The 23912-nt window shown below is 31.6% G+C and overlaps 1 protein-coding gene and 1 pseudogene across 2 annotated transcripts in view; both read right to left on the minus strand.

Annotated features, from left to right (window-relative positions):
- Positions 1-23912, minus strand: part of LOC145243673 (uncharacterized) — a 198463-nt gene that overhangs the window by 30709 nt on the left and 143842 nt on the right. The window contains exon 15 of one of the 2 annotated variants that reach the window (XM_080106722.1): positions 1-3858. This exon is cut by the window's left edge and continues 799 nt beyond it. The exons of the other annotated variant lie outside the window; for it this stretch is intronic. Coding sequence (XP_079962848.1) covers positions 3468-3858 — 391 coding nt within the window. The 3' untranslated portion in view covers positions 1-3467. The remainder of the gene's footprint in view (positions 3859-23912) is intronic. 2 annotated transcript variants of the gene reach the window in all.
- On the minus strand, positions 21018-21171 carry LOC145244085 (U2 spliceosomal RNA; annotated as a pseudogene).

A 23912-nucleotide genomic window follows, 5' to 3' on the forward strand; every position in this document is an offset into this window, starting at 1 on the left:
CTGTTATAACGGACCATTTGCTTAAAAAACCCCAATGTGCAATGAATTTTAGCAGCAACTCATTTTCTATTCTAAGTCACGCTCATTCGTTATTTCATCTGAAGGTTTTGGAGACTATTAACGTCCGTTTAAAGAGACCTTCTATATTTACATATAAAAAGGGATTGTCTTTTGGGTCTGGATGTGATTAGTCTCTAAGGCGTTTCCTCTCCATTGTATAATTATCATAACGATAGATTTATTTTAGTTGTTCCCCTATTTTTTTTTCTTTCCGATAATTTGGTTTTATTTTAGTCGTTCCCTCGTTTGAATTCTTTTCCATACAGACAAAAAAAAAAAAAAAGAAAAAAAAAAAAAAAGAAAGAAAAAAACAAAAAAAAAACAAAGCCCCCTCGATTTGGTTTTGGAAAAGTGAGGGCGAAACCCGGTCGGCTGACTTTAACCCCTTATTTATTAAAATTTTTTTTTTCACTCTCCATTAAATGTTTTCCCTCCATCCTTCATTTTATCATAGATACAAAAAAACTCAGTCTTTCTTTTTAACAGCTATATATATATATATATATATATATATATATATATATATATATATATATATGGTTGAAATTGAAATATTGAAAAGTCACTCCCTATCTTGCAATTTATATATAAATCATATTTTTCTTACAAAAGCATGAATATGAGAACAATGTGAGATCATATTGAAAATTCAATATGCCGACCATTATACGCCTTTATTTTCTCAAGATGCTCAATTAATCTTCCTAGAAACTCTTGTGGAACGACAGTGTTCATTTAGCTATTCACTTTCCATGTGCGATGGTTAGGTCGATGTGGTTCACATCAATGATCAGCTAGAAGCCCTGAATCAACATTATGAAACCTCATTCTTTGGAGTTGCTTAAAGGAACAAACTTACTCTAAGGAGCCAGCAATTTTATAAGAACTAGAAGGATGTGTACGATAAGTGATTTCCGTCATTCCACAAAAACGTTTAGGAAAATTAATTGATGTGATTCCCAAGCGGCTCGAGAAAATAAATGCGAATCGTGGTGGACATATTGGATTTTTAATGAAATCTCACATTATGTATGTTGTTCTCAGATTCGTTTGTTTTTTGTAAAAAATATGATTCATAAATAAATTACAAGATTTTTAAAATAGGGAATGCCTTTTCAAGCACCCTGTATATATATATATATATATATATATATATATATATATATATATATATATATATATATATATATATATATATATATGACAATTTTGAAGTAAATTCAACAAATTAAAAGACAAATTAAAGCTTTTTACTTTTTCAATCTATGTACTAAATAGCAAAATTTATGTATGACTGTCTATAAACATTATTTTGCTAAAACATTTCCTCTGGCGAGATGAGCCATTTATTGCAAAGCCATTGATTAAAGAAAAAACTTGAAATTTTTGTATTCTTTATTGGATAATAAATTTGTTGTAAATTTTTTAATTTACTGAATTAAATTCCAAATTTTTATTTATAATATTGCTCTATCTCGTATATTGAACTATTTTTTTTTTATCTGAATGGGATTGTCTTAATATGGACTCTAATTTTACAGTATTATACAAGCTTTAATCTGAAAGCATTTCAAAATTTCAGTTAATATATATATATAATTTTAATTCGGTGGAATACAAAATTTATGACCTAATTAATATTTTGTAATCATGCACCAAAAATCCAAACTCAACAATTTTTTCCATGTGTACACGTGTTTCAGAAAATTACCCTGTCAACAGATTTGCATTAGTCTTTCTTCCCTCCATTTTGATGCGAATTTCAACCCACCCACCCACTTTGCCTCCATAAATTTATAGATGTAGGTATCTCTATGCAGACGCAGAGGCTGCTGCTGGATGCTAAGCATAGCAATTTATTTGTAATGTACAAAAATGAAATATAATTAAGTATTAATATCTAGATGGTAGTGGCTACGCATATAAATTTTTGAATAATTCTAGTTTTATTTGTGTAAAAAAACAGGCGATGAATATTCGATTGTATAGCGTAAATGGATGACTGGAAAATATCTTTTTTTTTAATGGATGATAATTATTTTTATCTATAAGTTTGGAAAAAAAAAAGAGAAAATTAAGACTCCGGATTTTTGCTATTTATAAAATTCTCAACTGAGTGGTAACAATGACGTTAGGTTAGTGGTTCATATTGTTTTAAAAAGAAAATTTAATCTAAAAGTGTGTGTTCTTAGGGGTTAGGTTTGGCTGACAGTGTTAAAAAATTTCAGATGGAAAATTTTTGAAAAGAGAAAAAGAGAGAGGGGGAGGGGTGAAGAAAAGAAAGAACAATGAATGAGAAAGAAAGAGGAAAAGAAAAAGAGAGGGGAAGTAAAAAGAAGGAACGAAATAAGAGGCGAGATACATACAGAGAAGCAAGAAAGAAAGAAATAAAAAGAAGAGGGAGAGAAATAGAGAGAAGGAAAAAAGAAAGAAAAGAAGGGAAGAAAACAGACAGAGAAGTAAGATAAAGAAAGAGAAAAGAAAAGAGAGAAAGGAGAGAGAAAGAAATAGAGAGGAGTAGAAAGATAGAAAGAGAGAGAGAGAGAGAGGGAGAGAGAGAGAGAGAGAGAGAGAGAGAGAATAAAAAAAGTTTATTCTAAGATGTGTGTGTGTGTGTGTTTAAGGTGCTACTGAACAGATTGATGAAGAACTATTGAAGAGAGAGTGAGAAAGAGAGGTGAAGAGAAATAAGAAGGAGGGAAAAGGAGCGTACAAAAAGGAAAAGGAAGGAGAGAAAATGAGAAAGAAAGAGGGTGGAGAAATAAAGAGAAGGGAGAAAAAAGAAAGAAAAGGAAGAGAGACAGAAAAAAGGGAGAGAAAAAGAAAGAGAAGTGAGAGAGAAAGGAAAAGAAGGAAACGAGGAGGGGGAGAGAGAAAAAAGTTAATTTTGTGTGCTTTAAGGTGTTGTTGGACAATCTTGAATAGTATTTCAGATATAGAATGATTAAAGAGAGAGATGAAGAGAAATAATGGAAGGAGGAGAGAGGAAAGAAAGAGAACGGAAAGAAATACGACGAAAGGAGAGATAGAAAGAGAGGGTGACAGAGAGAAGGAATGGAAAAGAGAGTGTGGTGGAAGAAAGCGTGGCAAAGAAAAGAAAGAAAAGTAGGGAGGAAATGGAAAGAAAAATAAAAGAAAGAGAGAGGCGAAAGAGTGGGGGGGGGGCACAGATCGAAAATATAAAGAGAAAAATTAAAGGGAAACTAAAACATGCTAAAAAAAAGAACAAAAAAAAAACGAATGTCATCTGCAAATTTTGTCCAACCCCAAATACAAAAGTTTCTTATTTTAAAATTAAATAATACATTCAAAAGAAAAAAAAAAAAGATCTATTTAATAAAACAATCGTTCTGTAGATTCTAAAAATACTCCATCTTACAAATCCCACATTTTCTAGGACAACAAGCTTAAGTGACATAAATAAAAATCTTTGATTTTGCCTGCCCAATGAGTTGGTGTTTGTCCGAATTGTACATGTCCATGACGAGGTGCAGTTCAATGTCCTGGGGACCAGGGATTTCCCGTCGTAGTTCCACAGCAGCTGAGCTCCCAGTGATTCTCAGGTTAAAATATTGTTGGGTAATAGCCATGACGTTGGCGGATTGCGGTTCGGCCTTTTTCATTTCGAGGGCGAAACGAAAATACCGTGATGCTAAAACCCGTCCAGAAATCGTAAACAGGGTAGTCGGAACTTTTATTTTAGATGGGAAAGTCATAAAGTTATAGGAAAGAGATAGGGGCGATGTCAGACACTCCACGTTTCGCAAGGGACAGATATTCGGCCGTTGGCACCGTACACTGAAAGAGAAGAAATAGCAGAGGTCGTAATTAGTCAACTGTCAGGAAGTTTGGGTCTTCCAAGCAGGCACGACAAAGTCAGCCGTGCTAACAAAGGTTTCAAAGTCATGCGTTATCCTGATGGAAGTCAGAGAAAACAAGGCCAAATCAATTTTAGACGGTCTAAAACAAAGACATACAGTTACGATCCAAACATAAAAAAATAACTAGGACATAAATCATAAATAACAAAACTAGGCATAAAAATGATGTTTTCTTTATTTAGAGGGTCTTGTGGAGCAGTTAAGAAATGACATCGGTTATTTAATAGTCATGATCACAGGTTTCAAACCATGAGCGATTCATCAGATAACATGTTTTAGGGTATAAGGCTTTCTTATACATGACTGTTTCGTAGAGTTGCTAATAGTCACTTAGGCACTTGTGCATTTTAGGTTTATAGGACATTTTTATTTTTTATTTTTGAAGAATTCAAGGGAGACAATTTAGCAAATTCTTGAAGTTTTAATGATTATTTTGATTTATTACGAAAGTTTAATTTTGTGAAATGTTTTTTTTTTATCATACATTTTCATATAATTTTATTCATATCAGAATTTTCTTTTCTTAAACCGTTCATTAAAAAGTTTGTTTAAAAAAGTTATTTTATATGCTTGTTATAATTTATTTCGAAATTCTAAATTATATTATAAAAGCTAAAATTATTTATTTTAATTCAATAAATGTTTAGATAATGTTTTATTTTGCTGAGCATAGCAATTTACTTGTAATGTACAAATTTAGTGTGCTTATAGCAACATGTTACACACAACTTCATTGGATTGCCCTTGGAATTTTTCAAAAATGAAAACAAGAAAATTGCCCTCCAAACATATGTCGTCACTTGAGTCATCAAATTTTACAAGAATTTTCTTTGTTTTTTATAGTTTTAGTTAATTTAAAAAATATATATATTTTTTCCCCCTTTTATTTAATACTGTTTTTCACTATTTTTCTTTTTTATTTTGTAATTTTAATTTGTTATGTGTGTTCTATTTTGTTTGTAGGCAGATAAGTCTTTTATTTTTTTTATATAATTTTTACTGATTAAAGGGAGGCACACGAGTCAAGATGTGGTATGTCAAATACTGATATGGGAACCAAAGTAGTGAAAAAGAAAAGAGGGTGAAGGCCACCAATTACATATATGGACCAGTTAAGAAATGTCAACACTTTGTCAGCAGAAGAACTAAAAAAAACGCGATGGAAAACTGTGGTATATGAAAGATTCTGGTCATCAATGATGTCCAAATGAGTTTGAAATAAGAAAAATGGCAGGTAAATTATTTGACAGACAGACAAAAAATTATAAAAATTATTTATTTTTATATAAAACACATTAGACCCAAAGGCTGAAATAAAACCAGAAAAAAAAAAATCATTTTTACTATTTTTTCATCATTTTTATTAGACTAAATGTACGACAAGCGAGGCCGTCATATTCTTTTTAAAATTTAGCTTCTAAGGATTGACAAATTGGCCTTTTTAAGGCCAAATTTGACCCTTTTATGCTCTTAGAACCGTTTTGGCCACCATTTTTGTAATGAAAGAGCGTAAAAAGGGCCAAATTTGGTCTTGAAAAGGCAAATCTGTCAAACCTTAGAAAGGCCAAATTCGAAAAACAATATGGCGGCCTTGATTGTCGTACATTTAGTCTAATAAAAAATGTTGAAAAAATAATAAAAATGAAATTTTTTCGGATCTTATTTCAGCCTTAGAGTCTGATAAAAATTTTTATATAAAAATAAATAGTTTTCATAATTTTTTGTCTGTTAAATAATTTATGCTGCTAAACTACACATTTGCCAGTAAAATTGGGGGCAATATATATATATATATATATATATATATATATATATATATATATATTGTGGGTTACCATTTTATTATTGAGTATGCAGCTTTTATTTGCAACTAAACTAAATTAAATTAACATCGTTAACTAAAAAGAAACATTGGAATTCCGGCATATATCTCGAGACATTTCATTCTTACATTACTTCCTCTGTTTTCTAGACGGTGATAGATGATTTGGCGTTCCCGGCGAAGTATCTTCCAACAGATATTATGTATTAAAATATATAATATATAACATTAATATAATTTTATTTTTGGCAAATGTGTAGATTAACGACGTAAATTATTTGGCAAACAAAAAATTATAAAATCTATATTTTTTTATAGAATATAGACTAAAAACACAAAATTACATATCTAACTATACCTAGGCTGAAAGTAGGTCAGCTTACTACAACAAAAGGATATTTACCCTCCCATAAACACACAAAGAGAAGGGGTGAACCAGGAGTCAACTCTGCCTTTGTCCTGTAAGTTCCACCTATTGGCTGATTAGGATGGGTGCGGCGGCAGCTAGGAAGCTGATTGGCTAACTAGAAAATTCAATAGCATGTGCTTCTATATAAACGTGCGATAACCACAACTTTTCGCATAAGCCTGACAAATTCTCATGAGAATGAAACATGGAATATTCTGTATAACATAATTGCCATATATATTTTTATAACTTACTATATATATATATATATATATATATATATAGAGAGAGAGAGAGAGAGAGAGAGGGAGAGAGGGAGAAAGATAGATGGATAAATAGATAGATATAGCATCATATTTGGTAATTTTATAAGTTCCAAGTCTCAGCGACTATTGATCAGAATTTAACAAATGAAGGTTCGTTGGAAAGGTAATAATCTGAATTGTGTAGTGGGCTATGTTACATTTTCTCTTAAGGTCGCCCCCCCCCAAAAAAAAGTGGCTATGAAATGGACGTTCATTTTAGGTTAAATTAATATAGAAAAGTTATCCCCACTTTTGAAACTATAATTTCATTATATCTTGAAAACTACTCGTTTTCTGTAATTTTAAACGTTATTTTCGTTTTCAGTACACTCTAAAACCTACAATAGTGGAAGTTTTAAAGGATTTTGGAAGGTGGAAAGATACTGCACCCTTACCAATGCTTCAATCATAGTCATTTGTTTTCCTAGTTTTGTATATGAATTACAAAATAACTGATATTTTCCCAAAACCTCGGAGGAGAGATTAAAACTTGCTGTTATATATTCCCTTTTTCATTTTCATACATAAAGTAAATTTCACATGGGGATATTCATAATCGTACCCTATTTCCAAAGGAGGAGAGATATAATATATGGGAAATATTTGGAATCAAGTCCCTCTTTGCTGTTATTTCAGATCATTTGAAATCATAGCAGAAAGTTTTAGTCATCCCTCCATCAAGGCGATAGGTTTTGGGTTATATATATATATATATATATATATATATATATATATATATATATATATATATATATATATATATATATATATATATATTAGTTTTAAATAAAAAAACAAATAAAAAGAATCATTTTTGACATCGAAAAATTAATACAAATTATACATAATTATATATATATATATATATATATATATATATATATATATATATATATATATATATGAGTCTTATTTATAGTATTCCGAATTTTACTGGGTTTATATAATTGAAAATTCAATAATCGTTCATATACCAATCATTTTTAAACCAAAAAGAGATGACTTAAACTGTAAGCTACAAAATTATCATATTTCATAATTGAGCATTCGTATATTGTTTTAACAAAAACCCAGACATCAAGGAATGGATTGATAGCAACAAATAGTGTATTTCATCTTTAGTTACAATTGTTTCAAGACTATTTGGACAAATTCAAACATTATATCATTTGAAATTTTTCACAAAAACAGCTTTTCGTCAGATTATTGAATAAAAAAACTTTAACAATAAAACATTATGGAAACCATTTCCCTTATAAGGAAAAGAAAACAAGCGAAAATATTTTACCTATATCTCATCCTTGCAAAGTTTTTTAAAGTTTTTAAAAAATATAAAAATTAAGTTTATATGCATTGTGTGTGTGTGTGTATGCGCGCGCGTGCGTTGGGATGATTAATCAGAATCAGGAATTGAAAAATCAGAACTTTTGGGAGTATCAGAATCGATATCGGGAAAATTTGTATTAATTTTTCGATGTCAAAAACGATTCGTTTTATTTGTTTGTTTTTTGTTTAAAACTTAATTTTTCATGGCTCGTATTAATGATGAAATGATAAATATTTATTGATTTTAAACTATCGATGGCACTATAAATCATAGATCATAGGAATTTTGAATTTTTTTAAACTGGTGAATCGAAAGTTATACGTGAGAAAACCCATTTGTTCAATCAATAACGTGTCCTGTAAATATTCCGTAAGAAATTACTGCGTAAACTGTTTGTAAGTTTTACATAGGAGGAGGAGGAGGAGAAGAAGAAGAAGAAGAAGAAGAAGAAGAAGAAGAAGAAATGACAGAAATAAAGCATAGGAACCCACCGGGGTGCGCCAGTCATAAAAAAATATGGGCGTTGAAGAATGACTGAACGGCGAAGAAAATGAAAAAAAAAACGAACAAGACAGAGAAAAATACAAAAAAAGACCAAGAAGACGAAAAATATGACGAAAAATAACGGAGAAGATTACCAACAGCGTGCCCCGTAAGCATAACGTAAGAGATTGTGTGATGTAAATAATCTGATAAGATGTCGCATGGCTGTTTGATTGACGTCATTTTTTTTATCCTGCGAAAAATACTGGAAATCAATATTTCCTGAATCTGAGAAACGCAAGCAGAGTCAATGGGATTGAACGGACTTTTGAAAGGGAGCATTCAGTATTCCACGAACTGAAAACGAAAAAGCTTATGTCAGATGTATCTAATTGACGACCCAAATACGGACGGTGAAGTAATAACATTTGCAGACAATGTAGAGAACTTTCTAGGAGAGTGAAAGTAGGAAGTATTTAGGGAGAAAAAATTTTACTACCTCTGGTAAATAAGATGTAGTTTATATTGTGACACTCCTATAAATTAACATTAGATTTTATTATAACGCATATTATAATGGATGAATGCGATTGCAAATACGTGTAAAACCTACATAAGATAGTCTGATCAAAATAAATTTTTATGTAGCATCTCTGGTTGAAAACCAAGAACGCTTTTTTTTTCAGAGAAAAAAAAAATTACGCCTATTTTATTATGTATAGAGATAATATTCACAATATTTTCATTTTTTTGTTTAAATTTCTGTAAATTACTGGCTACACAGAATTAATTATCGACTTATCCCATATGATACTATTTAGGTGCAAATTGAGCAAATCAGAGTGACTTTTCTTTATATATTGGATACATATAAAACCAATACAGATGCAACAGGTCACGGGAGGAAGAGTGCATTAGTTAAACAATGAATAATAAGACAAGTAATGAAAAGAAAAGAAAGAGAGAATAATAATTGAATAAAGTACATGTTTTTATTAGTCATGGCGATAGGTTTCATGCCGTAAGCAATTCATCAGATGACTAAGACGTTTTAGGGTATCATGCTTTCTTATACATGACCGTTTCGCACAGAATTCCTGTCAGTCACTTGAGTTATTAAATTTTACAGGAAAAACTTGTTTTTTGTTTGTAATAAACAAACAAAAAACAAGTTTTTCCTGTAAAATAAAAGCTCATTTACAAAAAACGTTTTTATATTTTTGCTTTTGTTTTATATATATATATATGTTTTTGTTTTGCTTTTAAGGCTATTTTTTTACCATTTTTTGTTTGTAATTTTAATTATTAATTGCTATGTGTGTTCTATTTTGTTTGTGAGCAAATTTTCATTGATTAAATGAGTGTAATTTTTACTGCTTAAAAGTGTGATTTTTACTGTAAATGGGTGTAAAGGAAGCCAGATTTGGAACGTAAAATACTAATATGGGCCTAAATACAGGGAAAGAGAAAAATAGGAGAAAAGACAGAATTTACGTATGTGGACCAGTTAAAAAATGGCACCGGAAGAACTAAAAAAAAAAGCACAAGAAAAGACTATGGAATATACAAAATTTTAGTCAATGATGCCCAAGCTAAAAATAATTAAAAATGTTAGTTATTGTTTTTTACTTTGCTTAGTTTATTATGTGTTATTTTATGATTGATTATGCAGTTTTATTCTAATCAGGATTTAGATGACAAAGAAGATATTTATTTAAATGTTTTTATTTATTCTTCCTTTTTCAATTTATTATTTTATTTGTTGTTATCTTGTTTAGAAAGTGTTTAGATTCTTTTGTGTGTGAACGTATTGTTGGCTAGCTCTGTTTGAATTAAAGATGACTTCCATCTTTACACGTTTGCCCATATCCTCTGCGTTTTAATGATGATTACAAATTTCAGTTTGATGTGTCCCCAAATAATGGATAGAGTCCTACTTAAAGATTTTTTATTTTATTTATTTTTTATTTTTGAGTAACTTGGGTTTTTGTTTGGAGTTTATGATGTACTTTTCCTCAAGATGTAACAAATTTTTTTTGTCTTCAATAAAGGATTTTTCCTTTAGAGGCAGTTAATTTTAAATCGACAACTCTATTTTCTTAAACTGCAGATTTGGCAACTATCAGTTATTTTAAGTTCCGCTTGTTTTGACAACTCATCTTGTGATTTCAGCAGGACGGAGCCACATGCCACACAATTTGATCAATTTATTGAGAGAAACATTTGATGAAAGAATAATGACATGAAATAGACCTGTTACTTTATCACCTCGTTTGTGCGATTTAAATCCCATTAGATTATTTTCTATGGAGAGATGTAAAGTCTCATGTCTAAGCTGATAAACTAAACACAATAGACTACTAGGAAGACGACATTTGATGCATTATTGCCAAAATACAGCCTAATTTAATGCATGGAGTTGTGAAAATTGAAACTCTAGATTAAGCCCAGAATTGCATTTTAATGCCAAAAATTAATCTTTGGATCGAACCACATATTGTTATAATAAAAGTATTATTTTGTGATATATTTTAATTTAAAGTTTGCTACCTCCAAAAAAAAAAACAGCACCCTTTATATATTGGACTCGAGAAACTGTGTTAAAAACTGAAAAATAGAAACTAAATAAATGTGTTTTACATGTTGAAATACAAGAGTGGGTTAAAAGTTTTGCAATATTCTGGTCACTTAATTAGTTTTGTTCATCATGTTCCAGCAAAACCAACCTATTTGTTCACAGAAGTACATAGAGGCAAATGTTTGTATTATTATGATAAAGTATTCTTATTTTGGTTATTATTGTCACAACGTTTCAGCCGATGTAATCTCCATCCTTCAAGTGCATCTTGTTGAACTCTCGAATATGCACAGAGGTCGATTGTTCTAGTTCCATCAGTCATGGGAATAAAATAAAAGTTATTTTGACAATTATACTTGGTCATGGCTGACAGAATGAAAATAATCTACCCCCAGTAAATAAAAGGTTCAGTTCAAATGCTGTATCAGTTGCTGAGCTCAATAATGATGTCTGAGTTCAAAAAGATGCATTTTAAAAAGGTAAGATCGTCCGAAACGTTGTGGAAATAACGAAAGTGAGATTAATAGTCTGAATAATTTAAATAATACACATATCTAAAAATAAGAATAAAAGAATTGTATCAATTTATTTTTTGACGAAAGCAATTAAGTGAATGTAACAAATTTGTTAGCATAAGTTTTGTTTGAAATGATTTACTTGTTTGGACAGTAAATGCATACTTCTCTTTTGTTTCAATGTCTGTTGATGGTCAGAAAAGTTTTGGTCGAAATGTTATAATAAAAAGCAAAAAGCAAAAAAAATGTATTATTTTGATTCTTTGGAGTACTGTAGAGTGTTATTTTCTTAACATTTCGATCAATGTAAACTCCGACCTTCTTTATATTTATCTAGTCGAACTCTGGAATCTTTCTATCGAGCTCGGGAATCTTTCAGCAAGGATCCGTGGCATAGCGGATAAAGTACTTGGTAAAATTCAGTTGTAAGTTACACTCTTCTGAAGGTTGAAGATTCAATCCTCAGTGTGGTGAACACTCAAAATACAATTGTAAATAAATTAGGACATCTACTCCGTCATGGCTGACGGAACAAGAACACGCTACCTTTTTGGATTAATTAAAGCATTCTGTTCGAAATTCCATTCAGATTTTCGAGTTCGGCAAGGCACACCTAAAGAAGGTCGGAGGTTATATCAACCGAAACATTGTGAGAATAACATTCGAGATGAGAACAATAGTCCGAATGATCCAAATAATATGAATAAACACTCTTCATTTCAAAATTTTAGAAACAGGCAAAAATTGTTTTTAAATAAAAAAAAAATCAAAGTTTTTGGATTGCAAATTCATCTTTGTTGTTTGTGAATTTAATTAGAAAAAAATATGTTCACTTCAAAAAAAGATGAGCATGCATTCCAAAATATAAAATAAAATAAAAATGAATATACAAATTTTCACGTATCAAATTGTAACAAAACTACCGTCCTTTATTGAAATCGCAATAAATTAATAATTAAAAAGAATATCAGATTTATTTAATCATTAATTAATGGAATCACCGTTTTTTTCTATCACCATTTCCCGTCTAACAATCAGCTTAATAATGCCATAATATTGAAGAGAAACTAGATAGATAGATAGATAGATAGATAGATAGATAGATAGATATATTATATTATATTATGTATAGATACAGATAGATATATTAATCTGGGTGTGTTCAGATATATTCGCTTACATTTTAATTTATATTAATTTATTGTTGTTATTGTTATTGTTTTTCGAGTAAAAATACAAAAAATATATCCAGTTGGTAGAAGAGTAACTTATCCTGCCTTTGATAACATTTATTTGTTATATATTTGATTTTTTAACCATTTTTTTTTTTCGAATCTCTGTGGATTGTAAAACAAACCCACATAATTTCCGAGATATATTTTTGTCAGAGATCAGAGAGTTTATTTTGGGAGGAGGTGGGGATGAGTTATAGTGCTATTCGTCATCATGATAACACTAAATGTCAGAATGCACTGAACATTATACATCATCCACCTTATTCTCCCATCTTTGCAATTACAACATTAATTATCTTAATAAGTTTGCAAAATTATTTAAGTAGATTAAGACTTACTACAAAAGAATGTAACTATTCTTTAACGTCAATTTTAAATTAAAACTCTAAGGAATTTTATGAATGTGGTGTTAAAAAGTTTGCTGAGATATCAAAGAGCTCGACGGCCTGGTGGCTTAGGCGCGGTACGAATAAAGCACCAAACTGAGATTAGTTCTCGGTCAATGGAGGGAGAAACCTTTCTATACTGAGAAAATTTCATTTTTAAGCAAATTGTTTTTAGTCCTACATTAAACACGACCTTGTGTCACATTTTGTTTTTGTGGGAAAACAAATAAATACCGACAGAAAACGGGAAGCTTACCTAGCCCCTGACCAGTTTTAAAAGCAACTGTTCATTTCTGCGCCTGCGTGGCGACTCCTATGATTGTTAAGTTAAATATCAACTCATTGAATTCGCTATTCTCTTTGGCCTAATGGTTAGTGAAGAAAACTAATTACCCTACGTTTTCGAGTTCAATCCCACCTCTCTGTCTGTATCTTTTTTTTTTATTTCCTCCTTGTGCCAATATCCTCCACCCAGGCAAAAGTCAAGATTAAATAAGTGTATTACCTTTTATTGAAGCGGTCAGAACGTTCCTTACGACTTGATACATTTTACATTTTGAAATACAAGAATGGGTCAAAGGTTTTGCAATAGTTTGGTCACTTAATAGTTTTGTTCATCATGTTCCAGCAAAACCAACCTATTTATTCAAAGAAGTATTTAGAGGCAACTCAACTCTTTGAAATCATCTTGTACGAGTAAAGCCCTTACATAACACAAAGAATTATGTGTATGCCATTCAGTGTGCGGAAAAGTATACAAACGTGAAACATGAAGACTATAAAATGAAGAACACATAGAAAGACATAATACATGGAAATGCCGGATATGGTTGACCATATATGGACGGAAACCATCTATCCTTGTGGGACAAAGTAAAAATCACAGAAAAAAAATGGTGGAAAGTAAGACATATTCAAAGAAAATTACCTCCCAAATAAACTTAGTATAGGATTTAATAAAATATGGGAACAAAATTTCGTTTGTCGTTTGTGTTAGTCGCAAGTCTGCAATAATAAATTTGTGGGTACTTGTCCAGAATTCCACCTATATCAAAAACAAAAATAAACAAAAATCTGTATGATGTGCGTACCTGTAAAATATCACTTTCTAAAAATCACATACATTGATTAAGTAATTTTATTTTTATAAAGAAAATCAAATTTTCTGAGTAATCGAGGAGAGACTATTTTTCTTGCCATTGTAAAAACAAAGGGAGATAACTCACCAATAATTAAAATATTTAAGATTTATTATATATTATTTTTTTATTGGAATCCTTTGAGATGAGAAATTTGTGCATTTATTTATTTGCGGGCTGTTGAAGGCTCTGAAGAAGGCCAGAGGAATAGTTGGCCGAAACGTGGTGAAATAACAACTACAACTATGAAGATGAGGATAACAGACCGCAAATAAATAAATAAATAAATAAATAAATAAATAAATATGCAAGATTTATGTTGTAATGTCTATGAATTTAAATCAATCACTTAAAAATGATTTTCTTTCTAAAAAAAAAAAAAAAAAAAAAAAACCTGCTGATTAATTTACATAATTTTTGGAATATGATATTTTCGTTTCGTCATGGGTACGCAAAACATTTTTTATTTTTGTTTTTTAATATCTAAACAAGAGTTGATTTATGTGTTTAGTTAGCACAATCATAAGCTTTGTCTAAATGAAGAACAGTTTTGGAGATCATTGTCCATTTCATCATCGACTTTCTTCTCAGTCACTTCCCAATAATTTTAAAATGCGAGTTTTTCACAACGATTCTTAACACATGTCGGAACCATCTGATCCAGCGTTCCTTCATCTTGCCGTTGAACGTTGCAATGTCTTAACACATTCAGAGGTCATTATTACAAAAGTGGTCGAATGGTGTAACTCTCGAAATTCAGCAGAGCATTTTAGCTTCCATTACAGTGAATGTGTTCTCTATCCCCCTTTAGCGATTACTTCAGTAATATCGAGCTAATCCACACGTTTTGACACGATGTACATCCTTTGGGTGAAAACTGTGTTTTCAATTGTACGACGAAGCTCTCTAGAGTAAGAATACAATTCATTTTATTTTTCATTTATTTAAAAGAAAACTTGTTTTTTTTTTTTGTGCTTTTCAGTAAAACATGATTGATTTTAATGATACTAGCTTAAAGCGAATTTTAAAGACAGAAAATTAAAATAACTTTTTAGTTAAACAACAATGAGCGTGGCCAATACTAAATGAGTGGCCATTTGATAATACGAGGTGCTGTATATGATAAAACTACAAAACCTACCTGCCAAAAGGACACAAAAATGAATACCGTCCTGAAGATTCCTTTTAGCAAATACCTCAGTAAAATCTGTTTATCCACACACGTGTTGACATAATGAGGCAAGCGCCCCTCCCTTGAGAAGTTTTGTACTCAATCATATGGTGAAGCTCTATGTAGAGAGTAAGCAATTCATTGTTACTGTACTGTGTTGTTAACTACATCTTCATCCAACACTTATTTGTAGTTGCTTCGATGGTGGTTTAAACTGGTAAATCATGTTTTTAATTATTTATTTAATAATGAGTCACCACTTATCAAGTTAAAAGCCACTCGAGGGTTAATGAGATAAATAGATTGATAGTTGAATGATGATGAATATTATGAAAGGATTGAAAATGATGAATGGAACAAACAAAATTTGATTACTTGTGAAGATGGTTTATGACAAGTATTTATTGACATTAGATTTGAACATGAACATGTTGTAGCCTTCAGGGAAGCAATGTCATGATAACGTGTTGCACATATGGGAAATAAATTCAGCAATCAGTCTTCTTAGATTTCTCCTTGCCACTGAATCTCAGTAATACTGGATCAGGAGAAGTGCAGTTGAGGATTTCTCAACTCATGCTTCACAACACACCTCTTATTGTGCTGACAAATTTTTCGGGAAGATGTATTTCTTGACATTGAATTTGAAGACATGTTGTAAACCACAGGCAAGCAATCTTGTGACATGTTCCAGAAATGAGAAGTTCTTGAAAAAAAAAACACTATAGAAATTTCATTTGACGTTAGGCACACGGCAGAAGAAAGGAACGAGTTCTTGTTGTGAATGTCTTACAAGGATGAAGCTCAGTAAAGCACTTTTCATGTAAATGATGATAGAGCAGAATCAGACTAGCAGCATATCTTCTGTAAAAAAATGGGGCAGTAGAAAATGAAAGAGATCACCATCCACTAGATTGCCAAGTCGATTTTGAACTTTACCAAACCAAGAAAGAATGCTTTCTGTGTGTCACCTCCTCAGATGGGACAACAGAATTTAATCTTAGGACCTATCCAACTCTTTTACTGGTATCAAGGTCTTAGGTACGACATGAAAAGAAACTGGACTCTTAGGAAGATCTCCATTATTCCAGTAATTATAGGAGCAACCAAATTCATAAAAAAGAATTTCAGAAAATAATTGGCGAATATACCCGATGAACCAAGTGCAAGGGAATACAAACAATTGCACTTAAAGAGACGAGTAGAATCTTAAGAAGATCTCTCGGTTGGAATGTATGAGATAGTGGGTGAATGTCTGGTATCTGGTAGGATGCCCTATCCGCAGATAGAACAGAATGATAAGAAAAAAAAAAAAAAAAAAAAAAACGAGTAGAGGATTACATCAAGAGTCAGATACTTTCTAGAGTGATAGAATGATCCAACCATTTTACTAGCAACTTTAGCAACAGGTTGGATATAAGTCTTCAAATTAGATCTGAAGTGGCAATCAGCCATACGAGCTTATCAGAATCATTTCATAAATGTTGATCTTGTGTATAGGGTGGCACTTATAGAGATACTAGCAGGGCTACCTGGCGTTACATGCGGCACAAGTGTAACATATTTCTAATCAAACTTCTATCTCTTTGTTTTTTCTCTTTTCCTTTCCTCTATTTTACCACTCCCTTTCCCCAACACCCTCTTTTTCTCCTTTGCCCAGCCCATTCCTCTCTTGCTGGGCATACACATACAGACAATTCTCCTTTATAGAACAGACTCCTCTAAGAATGAGTCAGATTTTTCTTTCCAACTTAATACATAATAACACTAAAAAACCGACCCTTTCTGATGAAAACTAACCCCTTTGACCCCCAAAGAACAAATAATTTTTTCTCAATTTTAAATATTATTCATTCGAAGCACTGCTGATGAAGAAAATGTCAACTTTGGGGGTGTTTGTTTTGTAGCTTTTTTTTAAACTTTTAGCTGGGCATAAACAACTGCTCTTTATATAATAGAAGAAAGAGGTCAACCCTTAATTATTCTATAGTTGAATAATTTCATTTCATATTAATAGACTATATTCTTGCACCATTGTTTATTTTAAAGCATGATGTAATTTACACATATCATTAGCACTGATTAGCACCATTTCTTTCTCTATATACTAGTAGAATACACATTCCAGGATGGGTATATGCTCAAATCACAAAAACAAAATTATATATATATATATAAATATATATATATATATATATGCCTCTTCTAAAATGTTAACATTTACAAAAAAATAATATACTCATGTTACTTATCATGTTGCCTAGAATACATATTCTAAAATTCATGATAATCTGTTCATTAGTTTAGGATATGATTATTATTATTATTATCATTATTATTATTATTATTATTATTATTACGAATCAGTTGGGAAATGGAATCTGTCGAGTGTTACACAGTGATCCGGATTTTGTATTGGCAAAGACGCAAGAGATTTTTTATGAAAACGTATGGTAAATATGCCAAATGATGAAGGGATGATAGATTTCCAGGAAAAAACGTATCACAATTACCTATTATGCTTTACTTTTTATGAAATTAAAAGAATCTATCAAAATCAAAAGGCAGAGTAAGATCAACAAAGTTATCCTCCTCCTGCAAGACAAATTTCTGATCCACAATGTGAATTTCACCAGGCCAAAAGCACAGGGTTATGACTATTAAATTCTTCCACATCCTACTTACTCTTCTGATCTTGCATCCTCTGACTTTCACCTCTTCTCAGCCACGAAGTTGTTTTTGAAAGTAAAGTGTTTGTTATATGATGCAGCCCTGGTTTCCCAAATCATGTCATGATTGGAAGCCTAACCTGAGTGTTCTACAAAAAGGGTATCCAGAAATGAATAACAATGGAAGAAATGTGTAACTATTGATGATTTCTATACTAATAACTACGCCAAGTTTCTTCGCTCTACTGCTATGAGAAGTGGGCCAGGGGCATTACTTATTATTATATATTAATATTTAAATGGGATTTTCCGTAACTACAGCAAAGGTAAATTATTCTCACATGCTTTTCCCGTTAAGGGAATTTTTCTTTTTTCTTTCTCTTCAAAAATGCTCTATTGTCAAAAAGTGTGTTTATTCATAAAGTCTGAAGAAATGCTGGGTTTGGAAAATTTACAAACAATATAATGTTTGAAATTGTTCGACTGGACATGGAAACAATTGTAACGTAAAATGAAATACACTTTTTGTTGCCATGAACACCCTTTTTGAAGTCTTGAATTTGCTTCCACATTATATATATATATATATATATATATATATATATATATATATATAGATAGATAGATAGATAGATAGATAGATAGATATGCATAGATATATAGATTTGATATATATAGATATATATAGATATATAGATTTGATATATATATATATGATATATATATATGATATATATATACATGATATATATATATGATATATATATATATATATATATATATATATTTGATTTTAGACTGGATTTTTCGATTCAGATTCAACCTACAATGAAAAAAAACTTCAATCCGAATATCTATATCTATATATATATATATATATATATATATATATATATATATATATATATATATATCTATATCTATATATATATATATATATATTTATATATATATTCGGATTGAAGATTTTTTCATTGTAGCTTGAATCTGAATCGAAAAATCTAGTCTAAAATCAAATCCTACAAAACTATAAATATCAAATGTCATATCTCCAACCAGAAAGCTCGATGAATTTAGCACATTTAAATTTTCTGTAGCCTTTTATTCATATATCTCATCTCATCTCATCTCATCTCAATATATAATAAAATGACTACAGAAATTCCTCTCTGGACCAAAGTGTCGTAAGTTTTCAACAACAGATGCTACATACAAATTCAATACATCTAGGCTATTAAACACTCTCTTATGTAGCTTTCGAACAGCATTATAGACACATTCAATCGTGATAATAAAATGCTATATTGCATCCTACGAGCGACACCATCACAATTGCAACATCTTTAGAGGAAGGAGTCATTATTTTTCTCTCTAAATATTTAGTCCTACCACTGCTACCAGTTGCCACCGGATCGAATTCTACACTTTCCACAGCTACTGTGATTACACCGACCATAACTGGCCATAAATACATAGACCTGACATAATCTTTCCAATTTCTGAACCATAAATAATACAAGTTCTGTCGCCAAATTCCATCCATTCTGATAGGCTGATCTCTGATAAATCTCGTATTCCAGAATCCAGTTCTATGCTTTATAAACAAGATTATACTAACTAACATTATAATATAGCATCCCTGAAAAATATTATGACGTCTTCGTTATAAAAGCAAAAAATTAAACAACTCTTGCTACAAAGTTGTTTTTTTTTCAACTATTAAACACACTATGTGTAGATTGGTGATGTTTCAAATTGACGCATTTCATATATATTTACATTTATATGATTACTTTAACTCCCAAATATTTGTGTTTTTTACATTAAGATTTATCAAAAAATAAAAAAATAAAAATAAATGAATAAATAAATAAAAAAAAATAGGGAAGTTTATTTGTAAATATAAATATTGTAAAATTTATTTCATCTTTTCCGTGCGATTTGACGAGATTTATAGGTTTTCTGGTTATTATGTTAATGATTGTCGCATGTAACATTGACGACGACGACGACGACGACGACGACGACGACGACAAATGACAAATAGTTTCATGTAATAACGTTATGTTTACCGACGGCCAAACAACTCACGTGTGCGCGTTTTTTGGCTTATGTATTATTTATTTACAGATTACCCGAAAACCTATAAATGTACCTATTTACTATGCCTCCCCACGGGACAGAGTTAGACACCAGGGTCGTTTTTTAACGTGGAGAAAAGGTACAAAAATTAAAATTGTCTCAGTCGTGAAGGACTGTTCCGCCACCGAAAGAGAACAAGAAAATGAAGTGCAGCAAACTGCAGCATCTGAAGAACAGATGGTATTTATTTGCTCCCCCACCGAGCAAATTAGGCACAAGGCCGATTTTTAATGTGAGGAGTGAAGGGAAAAAGGGGACCAGCTCCCGAGAGGTGGGAAATGGGAGCTGGTTAAAGGTCAAGCATGTGGGGTTGCCCCCACATCTGGTCTTTGCTAGTCATAGCTGGTCTTTGCTAGTCATAGCTTGCAGCATCTGGCGGAACAGATGGTATTTATTTGCTCCCCCACCGAGCAAATTAGGCACAAGGCCGATTTTTAATGTGAGGAGTGAAGGGAGGGGGGAAGGGAAAAAGGGGACCAGCTCCCGAGAGGTGGGAAATGGGAGCTGGTTAAAGGTCAGGCATGTGGGGTTGCCCCCACATCTGGTCTTTGCTAGTCATAGCTAGTCATAGCTTGCAGTATCTGCCGGAACAGATGGTATTTATTTGCTCCCCCACCGAGCAAATTAGGCACAAGGCCGATTTTTAATGTGAGGAGTGAAGGGAGGGGGAAGGGAAAAAGGACCCCAGCTCCCGAGAGGTGGGAAATGGGAGCTGGTTAAAGGTCAGGCATGTGGGGTTGCCCCCACATCTGGTCTTTGCTAGTCATAGCTGGTCTTTGCTAGTCATAGCTTGCAGCATCTGCCGGAACAGATGGTATTTATTTGCTCCCCCACCGAGCAAATTAGGCACAAGGCCAATTTTTAATGTGAGGAATGAAGGGAGGGGGAAGGGAAAAAGGGGACCAGCTCTCGAGAGGTGGGAAATGGGAGCTGGTTAAAGGTCAGGCATGTGGGGTTGCCCCCACATCTGGTCTTTGCTAGTCATAGCTTGCAGTATCTGCCGGAACAGATACTACACTTTGATCTTAGCCAAAAGGCCAAGATGTAATCAAATTAAGGTGAATGTGAAAGGCGATGAGAAGCAACTAATTTAACTATTTTTGAACCGTGAACATTACCTTCATTAATGCTATATAGAGAATATGGCTATATTGAAGATGTTAACTCTGAACAAAATTGAAGAGATTAGCTCCAAAATATTGCATTTTTATTTATTTATTATCTATAAATGATATGTTTTTTTCTTTTCTTTTCTTTTTTTTTCTTTTATTTTATTATTTTTTTTTTTTTACATTTTCACACAAAACAAGGCACATTGCTAACTTTGATGTAGAGGACTACTATTAGGGCATAAGCTACAGCTATTGAAATACACTGTTTCTATGGGTGTCTATTCTTTTCTGTCATGTCTATGTACGTGCACACACACATTGACATCAAGGCAGTTTATCAAAGCAAGAGATCGCCTCAGGGCGAAAGCCATTTATTTCAATTAGAGCAAAACAAAGATCTAAGCCTTAGCGGTGAAAGAAGAGAAGTGGCAAGTTTTAAATGTGTTAAAAGTAACACGCCACTCCCCCCCTCCCCATTGCATAACATATTCCAGGTCAGAAAAGAGAAAATCAGAATCAAAGAAACGTGATCACCAGTGCTCTTTGAAGTGCTACTGTAACAGAGCATAGACATACATATGCAAATGCATACAAAATGCGAAATGACGTCACTGTAAGGAAAAAGACTATTAAAAGGAGAGAGAAGACGGTCGTGTGATAGACGTTACGTTACACAAAAAAGTGAGTTCCAGTTATTCTTTGCCTTGGTCTTCTTTGCGATGTAAACTTCTACAACGTGTGGGTATCGTGTGTAAACGTATATACAACGTTACACTACCATCTGTTTGTTAAGGCAATGTTTTGATCTCAAAGTATAAAACGATTGAATGTAAATAGTTTCAAAAACTTTCAATCTTTTAATAAACGAGAATTTGCTAAGAATATTAAAACCTTGTTTCAATGACTTTCTAATAGACAGTTAAATTGCAGCAAAATTCCTTCCAAATTACCAAGAGTCACATTATTTTTATACTAATGAGTCACTACTTACCAAAGCCAAAAAGCATTCGAGGATAAAAGTTAATTAGATGGTTAGATTATCAATTGAATAATGATGAATGTAATGAGACGATTGAAAATAAAGAATAGAATGAATAAAATTTGATTACTTAATGAGGATGCTTTATGAAAAGAATTTATTGATGTTGGATTTGATGATGACCACGTTGTAGACTGCAGGGAAGCAACCCCGTGTTTCACAAACAAGAAGTTCTTGGAAAGAAACCTATTATGTTTGAAGAAATAAAAGAAACATTTTTTGCAGTTGTGGTAGTTAGACGAGTTCTTGCTGTGAATTTTTTACAAGGTGGAACCAAAGATTGGAGCTCAGCCGAGAGCATTTCATAGAACAATAGAGTAGAAAAAACCAGCAATGTCTATTCTACACATAACTTATACAAATTAGCAAAAATATGCTCCTCCTCTGTTCACATATTTTTACTAGTATATATATATATATATATATATATATATATATATATGTATATATATATATAACGTAAGTGTTGAGGTTGCTAATGAACAGACGATTGTGATACTTTCTTGAGATACACTACTCCCCTCCAAAAAGATAATCCCTCATGACAACAGAACAGATACTACACTACCAGCCTCTGCACTGAGCATTGAAATATAATAAAATAATATATGAATAGAAGTAATAGTGCAATTAAAATTTAGTTAGTTGTTTTGTTTTATGGCATATCAACCCTTTTTTTGCATTATTTAATGTTAAATCTGGTCATTTTTGTAAAAGTTGTTATGCTTCAAGTTTTTCATGCTGTTTGGTTTGTTTCACAGCATATCAACTCTTTACAGGTTACGTAATGCCGAATCCAATAATGTTTGAAAAAGATTTTATGCTTCAAGTTATTTGTATCTTCAAATATTTATTTATGGTGTTTGGTTTGGTTGTTTTGTACAGGCAAATCGTTTTTGTAGAGCATGATTGCGTTTTAAAAAAGAGAAAAAAGTAATGGCATCAAATGCATTTTAGATCAGGAAGCCAGTATCTTCAGACAGCCTAATCTGGTAGCACCAGTTATAGTTAAGGATTCAGACAGAAAATGAAAATTACCACTGAAAATTTGCTAAGAAAAATAGGAAGTTTTTTTTTTTTTTGCAATAATTTCTCTTATTTATTAATGATTTAATAAATATCAAGGCTAAAACCCACTCGAGGATAAGTGTTAATTAGATGGTTAGATTATTAATTCAATGATGATGAATATTATGAGAGGATTGAAAATAAAAAATAGAATGAATAAAATTTGATTACTTATGAGGATGGTTTATGACAAGAATCTTTTAACGTTGGATTAGATGATGACCACGTTGTAGACTGCAGGGAAGCAACCTCGTCTTCCACAAACCAGAAGCTCTTGGAAAGAAACTGATTGTTTTGTGATAGGCACACAAAAGAAGAAAGGAAAGTTCTTTGCAGTTGTGGTAGATAGGTAAGTTCTTGCTGTGAATGTGTCAGTTCGATGATGAAACAGTACTATGATAAGATTAAAAACGATAGACAAAATGTGAGTGATGTAGAGGACGGCTCCACAAGTATTTGTTGACATTGTTCTTGAAGACGTAAATTTTATATCTTTTCAACTATTAACAAAAATATTATAAGGTTTACCTTTCAGGAAGAAAGAAAAATTCATTAATTATTATTATTATAA

Source organism: Euprymna scolopes, chromosome 22 (assembly GCF_053919585.1).
Source record: "Euprymna scolopes isolate OS-2025 chromosome 22, ASM5391958v1, whole genome shotgun sequence".
NCBI lineage: Eukaryota > Metazoa > Mollusca > Cephalopoda > Sepiida > Sepiolidae > Euprymna > Euprymna scolopes.